Below are 11,876 nucleotides of genomic sequence, written 5' to 3' on the forward strand. Positions count from 1 at the left end.
TGTGGCGGATAAGTCCAAGTTCGAGGTCTGGGCGAGGCACTTTTGCTGTGCAGTGGTAAGTCGTCCCGCGCTGTTTTGTTACACTGACTCAGTCTCTTAGGATCTTGCGCGCGATATCCTCATCCCCGAGGAAGACCTTGTGCCGCATATCAACACCGCGTGCAGTCATCTCTCGGGATATTTCCCTGCTCCAGGGGACGAGCTTCCGGAGTGGGCGCGGAGTGCGCTGTCTGCTGGCTTTGAACGCATGCACAGCGCCAGCGAGCTGCGCACACGCGCGTCGCTGCAGGCCGAACTCACTAGATTGATGGCCACGTCGCAGGCGACCGTCGATGCAGCCGCATCGGAGACAGAGGAACCACCGACGAAACGGCGTCGTCAAGCCAGGGGTCCGTCAAGAAGGACGACGTCGAAAAAGACGACGTCGAGAAGGACGACGGGTACGTCGAGCAAGACGATGGAGAGGAAGAAGCGCACTGAGGCGATCATCGCGATGGGGAAAATCGTGTCTTTGGGTCGTGCGGTAAGTCGGCAATATACTCTGCGATGCGTATTTATTTACTCTTCTAGTGTGACCGCTGTTTCAACATGGGTATTGCGGTCAGCGAATGCAAGGTCCGCGAAGACACGATGAGTTGCGACAAGTGCGTCCTGGATAGGAAGGGGTGTAGGTTCAACGACGAGCCTGCTCAGCTGCCGACGGAGGACGATGCGGACGGCGAAACGGAGGGACCGGAGTCTGAGGACGAAGATCTGGAAGAGCCAGGTAAGTCCCGGTCCCGTTTGGCGTTCCTTCGCACTGAGCTAGTTTCCGTGCAAGATATCGTCGCTGCTACGACTGTCGCTGACGAGTTCGGGACCCGCGCAGGTACCAGAGAAGGTAAGTCTCAAACCGGTTTAATCCATAGCGACGACTCTGCATGATTCACAGCTGATGAGGACGTGACGATGCAAGTGCCCGAAGTCCCCCTCAACGGTAAGTCGCACAATTCTCCTCGATGCTGAGGCCACTAAATCGCCCTCCCCAGAAGCGCCACGCACACCGGATCGGTCTGAATCTCCACCATCCTTCCACTCTGCGACTCCTCTGCCGTCGACTCACCCAGCGCTCGCCTCCCCTGGGCCCTCGAGTCGCCCGATCGCGCCGATTCCCCCGATTGCGCCGATTCCCCCGAGCCTGCCCACGCCCTCCGCTGCCGCGATGGGATTTGCTGCGGAAGATGACTTGGCCACTATCGGCATGTCGCGCGAAGGGATCATCAAGATTCGCGTTTTGCGCAGCGAGCGTAAGCTTCTGATGGATCGCCTCGCGTCCATTGAGCACCAAATCCGACTCAACGAGGCCCTCGAGCGCGAGATGACTGGCGAGGACGTGATGGAATGCAGCGACGAGGATGAGCCGTGAGTCATGTGCGCGAGTTTTGGTCGCAGGTTAGGGGTGCGATTTTCTTGACCCATTCTTGATCGTTGGTTTAACATCCCGTATGAGACGTTGTATAAGACCGTAATGTACCACGAACTAGCTGTGACGCGTTTTAGTTCTTGTCATATATATATCCTACCTACCTGTTGCAATGCGATCATATGTATGAGACGGTGGTGTCGCTATCAAGTGATTCACTGGCAACCGTCTCTCGGTTGTCGCGGGCAATCGGGTCCGATTGATCATTGTCGCCATGACTGATCAACGGACAGCGATGCAGTCAGTGTGTTGCATCAGTGGCGACTTGCTGTGCGAATATGGGCTACCTGAATGGGTGCCATTGCGAGGACTTAGCCATTGCGTCCCGTCGTTTCACATGCAGTACAGTTGCAGATCTGCTTCAACACCACTTGGACCTTCGCTACCTAGTGGGCGACGTCATATGAGGCATCCGGGTGCGCTGAAATTACCGTGAGGACACACGAACGGTGCTCTCATACAAGGGTGCACACGCGATCGCGATGAATACATCCCAAATCTTTGGGTGGTCGCGACTGTTCTATGACGTGTGATTCCAGTCGCCTACGCTGATGTGGTGCACCCGTACAATCCATCTGCGACTCAACTCGTCGCGAACGCTGCGACTGAGTTATTGCAGTTCATTCTGACCTCCGAAGACAGGAATACTGTATATGCGCAGCCATATCATACCCTGGTATTGAATCGCTGAACGCCGCGCCTTTGATTTGCTTCGATCTGCATTCCAAACTTCTGATCGGCCATCTTCTAACCCTTCATCGACATCTCTTCACTCATGTCGGGATATGCACCACTCATCGTCAAAGACAGCCCCTACGTGACGTCTTCTGTGGCACTGCGACTCTGAACACACAAATGTGTCGCTTCCACACCCCCAATCTCTTGGTACTCAATGTCCAGTTTAGAGGGCCGAGAGGGAACGCTTCCTGTTTCGATCTGCGACTCGGGCATGGAACCTTGTTATGCACGTATGCAACCGCCATGTTGAAATCTAGTGAAGACCTGGAACTTACACACACGCGTGCGCAGCCCTCAGCGACAGCGATGCGGCGTAGGCGTTAACCGTGCGACAGATGTAACAGATGTTCCGAACTCGCTTGCACACAGCGAAATGGCTCGCCACTGACTGAAGTGCGACATGGGTTATTACGATTATGAGCGTTGTACCTTTGGAAGCAAGCCAGTTCAAATCTTGATCCATGTAGCACCTCTATGTGAGACCTCAAGCTCCAGCACGCTTTCGCCATAGCTCTGTCGCTGTTGTATCTGGATACTAGGCCATATTAACTGGGCTTCATTCTTGACCCCCGATCGCGTGGTTCTCGCGCACGATATTGAGTCAGTGATTTTGCGTGACGCTAGTCCCTCACTGCTTTTCAATGTTACTTCCACTCGTTCAATCATGTTCCAAACACTGCAACCCACAACTTGGTCTCACATTTAGGTAAGAGGCATATTCCATTGTAGGGTGCACAGACGGCCGTAATATCCCTCCAGCACTGTTACAAGCATCTCGGTCGACAGCAATTGCCTTGAGTCGGAGTCGCCCACCATATGGCCAAGTCGCTTCCAAAGGCCTATATTCTGGTCGAAGTAATCAGCAGGGCGATTGCGATGTTAGTCTTCATGTGCCGAAACAGGCCACTTTTGAACCATCCATCGGTAGATGGACGAGTCAATGGGCTAAGTATACTAGACTCGAGTCTTGGGTTAAATTTCATAACTAAGCCGAAGACATGTCCCATGGGAAATATGGTGTGAAATGTCATGTTCGTGACATCATTGTGGAATATTAACCATGTTTTCGACCGCGACCGCCAGCCTTAAACATGCGATCGCGAGGATGGCAACCGCAACTGGCGAAGCCTAAACCACGCGATTGCTGCCAGTTCTGACTTTGAGGCACGCAATAACTGCGATTGTGGTCCTTTGATATGCAATTACGGCGATTGCGATCGAAATGCATGCCATTACTGCAATTGCGATGTTCATCTACGCCAGAGCACCATCATGTATGCAATTGCTGCGATTGCGATGGCAGAGATCGCAATTGTCATGTATGCGATTGCTGCGAGTGCGATCGTCAGGCATGCGATTGCTGCGATTGCGATTGTCAGGTCTGCGATTGCTGCGATTGCGATTGTCAGGTCTGCGATTGCTGCGATTGCGATCGTCAGGCATGCGATTGCTGCGATTGCGATTGTCAGGTCTGCGATTGCTGCGATTGCGATTGTCAGGTCTGCGATTGCTGCGATTGCGATTGTCAGGTATGCGATTTCTCCGATTGAGCGTTTTGAGCCCACGTTCATTGCCATTACAATTCTCAGATATGTGCTCACGACCATCTCAAGGTTCAGGTACACAAACATTACAATGACAATTGTCTAACATGCAATCACTGCAATTACGACAATGATGTATGGTACGCCGGAAGGCCACAGTTTGATTTCGGTTTGAGGTGGCTGTTGCTGAGGCCCGATCCGCTAACGTAAGCTAGTCTGGCCAAAAGTCTTGTGCTAATTTGGCCTCTCCTCACTAAAATCATGTTCTACTGAGTGCTACAGACTATTCATGATCTGTATCGGGTTGAATTTTAGCTTTTGAATACATTGTGGGGACTCCATGTCTAGGATTTGAGCCAGAATAGCTGGAACCTTGGTAAGCACCATTGGGTAATGGTCACACTTGCTGGTGGATGACGTCTTCATTCTGTACGGGGGCAATTGGGTGCAATGCTTTGCTTTGATTCCTAAGTGGCTTGAATTGCAGAAAATGGTTGGAGAACTCACATTGCTGCAGATGAAAAGAACTTAAGTGCAACTGATGTCCGCCACCAGTCCAATTTAGGCAGGTGTGACGTGAGTCTGGAGTGCTTACGGAGTTCCAGTGCTCTGAGACAGACAATCCATACCACAGAACACCCAAAATCCATTGAAAAGCCAATGATGCACTCAATAATGCCTCTTAATTATCTCAGAGTACATGGTAATGAGCTAATCTAAGGGAGAGCACAGACAAGGCCATGCAACACTCAGCCAGAGTGGCTTACTTAAGCAGAGCAGGCCTCAGTAGTGGCCATACCATGGCTGTATCACTGATTTTGAACTGTGGCCTTCCTGCCGACCTTAATTATAATAATGATGCTTGTGATTGCTGTGATCACCAGGCTGCAATCATAATGAGCATTGCAAACCCGTGGCTTCACCACGGGTTTACAGGGCCATTTTTTCATTCAGGGCTTCATGGAACTTTTAAGATTTCATACTTATGCAATGCCAGACCTGGGTGTTGCCTCAGGTCTGGCGGCAGTTCTTTCATTCTGTGCTTTGGGTTACGATGAAGGTTATATGCTTGGGCATTGCCAGCCCATGGCTTTCCCACAGGCTGGCAGCATGTTTTATTCAATGCTGTGGGATAGTATTCATGCTACCTGGCCCGTGGTATACTTTCAGTGATATCCTTGTCTTCTTGAATATCAGGGCAATTATGTCCTGGTACTGATATTCCCTATTTCCCAGTAATTATGCCTCATTTTCCTGGTACTACTCAGATAATTATCATATTGCCTGGTATTAAATTCCTGGTGCGATCAATACTTGCACCACTGATTTCCCCTTATTTTCAGTCTTGTATTTGCATTTTAATTCAATTTTCCCAGTGTGTGTAACCCACCCAGCAATACTTCTTGTCTTGTTGAATGCAATCTGCTGCAGGGCAAATTTTTGGATATCACCACCATTTCATTCTAATATTTCCTGGTAATGATATTCCCTGTTTCCTGTTTTCCCATTCTCAACATGTTCTGTTTTCACAGTGCTGACTATTTTTCCCAATACACATCATCCCATTTTTGCAGGTCTCAGGAACACCTCAGTACTCACGGGTCTTATTTCTCGGAACTGAATTGTCCTGCATTTGGTATTACTCATACTGATTTCCCTACATTTCACATGGAAATCGTGCTTGGGGACAGCTTGGGCAGGGTTGCAGGTGCCTGAGAGCAAAAAGCACCCAACCCACGTGACCGGTAGGTTAGCTGAGGCCATGTGGCAAACATGGATGCCATGTGTGATTCTCATGGGGGTAGTCCTAAACCATGCAATTTACGTACACCGCATTGACACTGCCGTCCCATAATGATATCAATGTGTATGGTGTTGTGTGCAATTGGTGACACTCAATTGGGGACATGATTGGGTATGCTGTTGTGCAGTGTAGCATAATTGATGTTGCACAATCACCAATATCACCACTAATACACATGTATATGGTATGGCACATTGGATGTAGGGTGATCACCAATACTGTAGTGTGCTAACACTTGTTGTACGGTTCCCGCCACAACCACATTGTGTGACAATCAGGCCATTCTCTGTAATCAAATTGCGCCGTTCCTGTGTCAAAAATGGCAGGAGAAATTGTGGAACGTACTGGGTGGACGGAACACAAGACCACAAGTTGCTTGTAGATCTCTATGCCCCCACAGCCGCCCTCCTCTGTGTTTGGCATGACTGAGGCTAGGTCTTCAGCTAGGTGCCAGTCATCTTCAGCAGTGACTGGTACATGACTGTGGACATTCATACACCAATTGAATGCCAGAGCAATGAGCAATGCACATGCATCCTGTGGGCTGTCTGCCCATACCCCTGTGCCCAGGCTTTTGCAGGTTGCCTTCACACTTCCCCAACTTGATGCACATCTTGATAAATCCTAGTTCTTCAACCCAAATGGTGTACGAGTCCCAGAACTCTTTCCGGAGGATTTCGAGATGAACATGTTGTACATAGATGATGTCAGCTTCCTTTTTGGTTTCCACCAATATCCTGCCTTAATCCTACAAGGAGGTTTCAAGTTTGCTAATACCAGAGAGAACCAATGTAGTGTGCTGTAATCATGTCTTCCAGCACATCCACCTGTCCCTTGATCAGGGCTCCAAAGCCAGCGAGAATAGGTAAATCTGTGCACTTCTCCCATTAATCTGGACAAGTTCATTTGTGCTATAGCCAGGAGCCCCTATTGCTACCAGCAACACCATACAGAAGATAGCAATGTCCAGGCATTTGAGTCCAAGTATGTTAGGTTGTGGTGTGATTGGTGTCCGGCCATAACCAAAATTGCGAGCAATTGCACAACTGATGATGCGCCATGAACAAAATTGCAAGTGGTTGCACAATGGATAGTGCATTACAACCCAAATTGCCACCAGTACACATGGATATAGTGTTTCGCAAATGACAACATGCCACAACGCAAATCGCGAGTGATTGTGCAACTGACAATGCACCATAAACAAAAATTCAAGCGGTAGCGCAACAGATGATGCGCCATAACGAGTATTGCCACCAAATACACATGTGTATAGTGTTTTGCAACCAAGGGTGCATCATAACCAAAAACATGAGCGATTGTGCAACAGATGATGCATGACAACCCAAATTGCCACCGATACACATTTGTATAGTGTTTCGCTACTGACAGCATGCCATAAACAAAAACGCAAGTGATTGTGCAACAGATGATGCACCATAATCAGTAGTGCCACCAAATACAACTGACGATGCACCAAAACCGCAATCGCGAGCGTTTGCGCAATGAATGGTGCCCTGCAATCCAAATTGCCACCAATACACATGCGTTTAGTGTTTTGCAGCTGACACCGCGTCATAACCAAAATCGCGAGCGATGCACTACTGACGATGCACCATAAACAAAAAATGCAAGCAATACACATGTGTATAGTGTGGTGTGATTGGTGTCCGGCCATAACCGAAATTGCGAGCAATTGCACTACTGACAATGCACCATAAACAAAAACAGAAAACGCAAGCAATACACATGTGTATAGTGTTTCGCTACTGCAGTGCGTCATAAACAAAAACGCGAGCGATTGCGCAACCGATGATGCGCGACAACCCAGATTGCCACCAATACACATGTGTATGGTGTTTTGCTACTGCAGTGCGTCATAACCAAAATCGCGATCGATTGCGCTACTGAAGATGCACCATAAACAAAAACGCGAGCAAGACACATGTGTATAGTGTTTCGCTACTGCAGTGCGTCATAAACAAAAACGCGAGCGATTGCGCAACCGATGATGCGCAACAACCCAGATTGCCACCAATACACATGTGTATGGTGTTTTGCTACTGCAGTGCGTCATAACCAAAATCGCGATCGATTGCGCTACTGAAGATGCACCATAAACAAAAACGCGAGCAAGACACATGTGTATAGTGTTTCGCTACTGCAGTGCGTCATAAACAAAAACGCGAGCGATTGCGCAACCGATGATGCGCAACAACCCAGATTGCCACCAATACACATGCGTATAGTGGTGTGCTACTGCAGTGCGTCATAACCGAAATCGCGATCGATTGCACTACTGACAATGCACCATAAACAAAAACGCGAGCAATACACATGTGTATAGTGGTTCGCTACCGCAGTGCGTCGTTAACAAAAATGCTGTGCAACAGATGATGCGCCATAACCAGTATTGCCACCCAATATACTGACGATGCACCGAAACCAAAATCGCGAGTGATTGTGCTGCTGACGATGCACCATAAACCAAAAACGCAAGCAATACACATGTGTATGGTGTTTCGCTACTGCAGTGTGTCCTAACCAAAAACGCGAGCGATCGCGCAACCGATGATGCGCAACAACCCAGATTGCCACCAATACACATGCGTACAGTGGTGTGCTACTGCAGTGCGTCATAACCGAAATCGCGATCGATTGCGCTACTGAAGATGCACCATAAACAAAAACGCGAGCAATACACATGCGTATAGTGGTGTGCTACTGCAGTGCGTCATAACCAAAATCGTGAGCAATTGCACTACTGACGCTGCACCATAAACAAAAAACGCAAGCAATACAGATGTGTATAGTGGTTCGCTACTGCAGTGCGTGATAAACAAAAACGCTGTGCAACAGATGATGCGCCATAACCAGTAATGCCACCCAATATACTGACAAAGCACTGAAACCAAAATCGCGGGCGATTGCGCAACAGACGCTGCACCATAAACAAAAAACGCAAGCAATTGTGCAACAGATGATGCACCACAACCCAAATTGCCATTCATACACATGTGTATGGTGTTTTGCAACTGATGAAACACCATAATCAACATCGCCACCAATACACATTTCCCAGCCTGTCTGATGGTATGTCAGTGAGCTGCACAAAATCCCACACAAATGGGTGGTGCTCAATGAAGCAGCTAGGACATACATACATTGCAATTTCATGAATTGGGTTGCCTCGGGGATAGGATTCAACTTCAAACTGTATACAATGCCTAGCCGTCAAGTGGAACTCCAGCAATCCACACAGATGTACAGCGGTTGGAAAGGGTGTAGCCCAGTTTTTTTCCATAAGTGCCAAGGTCCATTCAATATACTGTCCAGTCACCGCTGAAAAATATATGTATGGTCTTGTGCAACCAGCTCACTGCAATTGTTCCCTGTTGATTGCAGTGATTGTTCCATGTGCTTGTTGTAATGTTCCCTAGGATCTCCACAATGGTTCCCTGTGATTGCATCTCCGACATGTGGCATGATATACACAAGCACGGTGTAGTTTGATTGGCCAAATGGTGATGATCCCATGACTCTCTGACTTGCAATCACCCAACCCCAAACCATGTGACATTTTAGGTTATGAAATTCTCATGATCTTCAATCAATTTGTGATAAAGAGAATGAAAGGATAATGAAACACATGGTCAATGATACTGCTGTTGGTGAACAAGTTCTTTTTTTGGTAGCAGCATGTAAGTTTTTTTTAACCCAGGGCCATTGGAACCTAATGTAAGGGCAGTGGTAGTGTCACTTACCAACCCAAGAAGACCTGAGACGTGGATGGCATCCTGATGGTTGTGGTATGGTGGTGTGAGTAATTGGTGTTGTGATTTGCCTGGGTTACATTGGTGGCAATTCTATCAGGTGGGAACCCTGTTAGCCCACATGGGGTCTCACACATTTTGTGGCTCCCTACTAAATTGATCTTTGTGAATGGCCTTACAATCCAAGGAAGCTTGTAGGCTGAGGCCATGTTATTCTATCTATGGGATGAGTTGAAATGCAACCACAAAGCAATGGAGATGCTAGGCATCCAATGATTATAGGTTTTGAGCCAATGAGTGGCCCCTGGAAGTAAGTCATATTCAGAACAGCCTGTATTATGAGAATATGTCCAAATCCCAAGTCTGCCTTATGTGCATCAGCTAACTAAGCTATTGTTAGTACTCCGCCATTGTAGGGTACTGTCACATCCATGCCACCAAGTCTTGCCACTCTGGTTCTCCAATCTCCCTTATTGTGTACACTTATCCATTTACCATTTCACCTTTCACCTCAGGATAATTATACCCCCTTCACCTAAGTCCAGGGGGGGTCAGCGTGCCCTCAGCTTGCCTTATATGGTAATTCCTTTTTGGGCCATTACCATATAAGGCAAGTGCTGACTTCGGGCCGCACCTACATGTCTCAGGGGATCTCGCGCGGGCGCGCGAGATCCCCTGCGCACCTCTCAACACCAGTTATGTGGACTGCGTCAAGACCAACATCCAGTACTGAATGTCAGGGGTCTGTGCACTGGCGCGACATCCCCTGGGACATATGCCAGTCCCATGTGCCATGCACGCACCACGCACCATGTGTTAGGGGATCCTGCGCACCCGCGCGAGATCCCCTAGAAAGGGTACGCGCGCACAACACATCCATGTACTCAAACATTGTACACATACAGTCTCCCAGGGGATACTGCGCACCCGCGCAAGATCCCCTAGAAAGGGTATGCATGTATGATACCCCCATGTACCCACACAGCGTACGCACATGGGCTCCCAGGGGATCCTGCGCACCTGCGCGAGATCCCCTGGAAAGGGTATGCATGTATGATACCTCCATGTACCCGCACAGCGTACGCACATGGGCTCCAAGGGGATCCTGCGCACCCGCGCGAGATCCCCTGGAAAGGGTACGCGCGCATGACACATCCATTTACTCAAACATAGTACACACAGTCCCCAGGGGTGCGCGAGATCCCCTACAAAGTATATGCATGTATGATACCTCCATGTACCCGCACAGCGTACGCACATGGGGTCTCAGGGGATCCTGCGCACCCGCGCGAGATCCCCTAGAAAGGGTACGCGCGCACGACGCGTCCGTGTACTCAAACGTAGTACACACAGTCTCCCAGGGGATCTCGCGCGCGTGCGCGAGATCCCCTCAAGCACATGTCAGCATCGCGAACCATGCCTTAGGTTCCTCAAAGTAACCTATTGTCTCCGGTACTGCGCGCACCATGTAACAGGGGATCCCACCCTCCCGCGCAAGATCCCCTTGGAGGAGTACTGTGTTTCGTAGTATGCGCACATACATTATTGGGATTCACGCGAGCGCGCAGCATCACCTCACTTCCCAATGCTTGAGAACATAATGCACGCACATGGTCTCAGTGTGCATGCACATTGCAGCCGCAGCATCTGAGACACGATAACAAGCTGTCAGATCAATCTGATCGATTGTGTGTGATGAAGTGATCGGTTCTGAGCGCTACAGATGTCCGTACATAGACACACACAAGGCTATCGCTAATCTGGGAATTGCCGATCACACCCCGATGTCCCATGTACAAACGACAGATCCGCTCAAAATTAGACAGAGATACAGATACTAAGATGCCTAGGACATGAAACGATTCCAGTCCGCGTTCAATTCAATCTCTAACATGTCCGCAAGGGCGATCGCTTCTGCCTCCCTTTTGTACAAGCCCATGTACTGGTCCATCACTGGCCATAACGTATCCATGAGGTTCTGCTCACATACGATCGCGTCGAAGCGGGCGCGCCGCTCATCCAAGTAACGCTCCAGAGCCTTAGGGTCCCAAACTTGATCCACGCGTATCACGAGTTGAGTGTCAGCCTCACAGGTATACGCCATGCGCTTGCCCATGAGCTCTAGTACCCTACCCGCGTACGGAGCCGCAAATTTGATGAATTTGGCCATGAACTCGGCCGACATGTACTCGTGTGGGTTATTGTCAAACGCGGCACTCATCCTGTGCGGCCACGATGACTGCCGGTGCAGGCACAGTTAGTCTGAGGGTTACCCAGATACCGACATGATGGACACTCACCGCTACCGTGCACATTATTCCCAATCCGCGTGTCAAGCACTGCTCGCATGTCTCCGAGTTTGGACGTACGTCGCAATTGGCACTGCGGTGGAAGATGCACATTGCACACCGGTCGGCGCCATGCATCTGTAGGTAGCGAGTCAGCCCTGGACGCCACTGAGTACCTACAACTAGCAGGGGTCCGTACTGATTTTGGCTGTTCACGGCGCGGGCACGCTAAGTATTCACCGGCTTGAGAATGGTCAGTCCTACTTG

The 11,876-nt window shown here is 49.4% G+C and overlaps 4 protein-coding genes across 4 annotated transcripts; 3 read left to right on the plus strand and 1 right to left on the minus strand.

The window, feature by feature from the left end:
* Positions 1–13: 13 nt before the first annotated feature.
* Positions 14–1,405, plus strand: C8Q71DRAFT_863901 (uncharacterized protein; the record flags this gene model as incomplete). The annotated part of the gene is made up of 6 exons (XM_047928250.1): positions 14–55; positions 101–523; positions 571–766; positions 821–880; positions 932–976; positions 1,029–1,405. Coding segments are annotated over 6 exons (1,143 nt in total), but the record flags the coding sequence as incomplete, so codon positions are not given.
* A 2,067-nt stretch (positions 1,406–3,472) lies between these two features.
* Positions 3,473–4,066, plus strand: C8Q71DRAFT_728577 (uncharacterized protein; the record flags this gene model as incomplete). The annotated part of the gene is made up of 3 exons (XM_047921968.1): positions 3,473–3,729; positions 3,897–3,950; positions 4,027–4,066. 3 exons carry the CDS (start codon positions 3,473–3,475, stop codon positions 4,064–4,066), a joined length of 351 nt encoding a protein of 116 aa, XP_047772247.1.
* A 636-nt stretch (positions 4,067–4,702) lies between these two features.
* C8Q71DRAFT_793164 (uncharacterized protein) lies at positions 4,703–4,938 on the plus strand (the record flags this gene model as incomplete). Its single annotated transcript, XM_047925454.1, has 1 exon — positions 4,703–4,938. A coding segment is annotated over one exon (194 nt), but the record flags the coding sequence as incomplete, so codon positions are not given.
* Positions 4,939–11,019: 6,081 nt separating this feature from the next.
* On the minus strand, positions 11,020–11,766 carry C8Q71DRAFT_793166 (uncharacterized protein). The gene is made up of 2 exons (XM_047925455.1): positions 11,622–11,766; positions 11,020–11,560 (listed from the first exon to the last, which is right to left on the minus strand). Exons 1-2 carry the CDS (start codon positions 11,745–11,747, stop codon positions 11,168–11,170), a joined length of 519 nt encoding a protein of 172 aa, XP_047772249.1. The 5' UTR covers positions 11,748–11,766; the 3' UTR covers positions 11,020–11,167.
* Positions 11,767–11,876: the final 110 nt, after the last annotated feature.

Source organism: Rhodofomes roseus (assembly GCF_022264815.1).
Source record: "Rhodofomes roseus strain CIRM-BRFM 1785 chromosome Unknown C8Q71scaffold_64, whole genome shotgun sequence".
NCBI lineage: Eukaryota > Fungi > Basidiomycota > Agaricomycetes > Polyporales > Fomitopsidaceae > Rhodofomes > Rhodofomes roseus.

Coding starts and splice junctions, on each gene's coding strand:
- C8Q71DRAFT_793166 (XM_047925455.1), bottom strand. CDS start 11,747: ATGCATGGCGCCGACCGGTGTGCAATGTGCATCTTCCACCGCAGTGCC. Junction 11,561..11,621: donor GAATAATGTGCACGGTAGCG/GTGAGTGTCCAT, acceptor CTGCACCGGCAG/TCATCGTGGCCGCACAGGAT.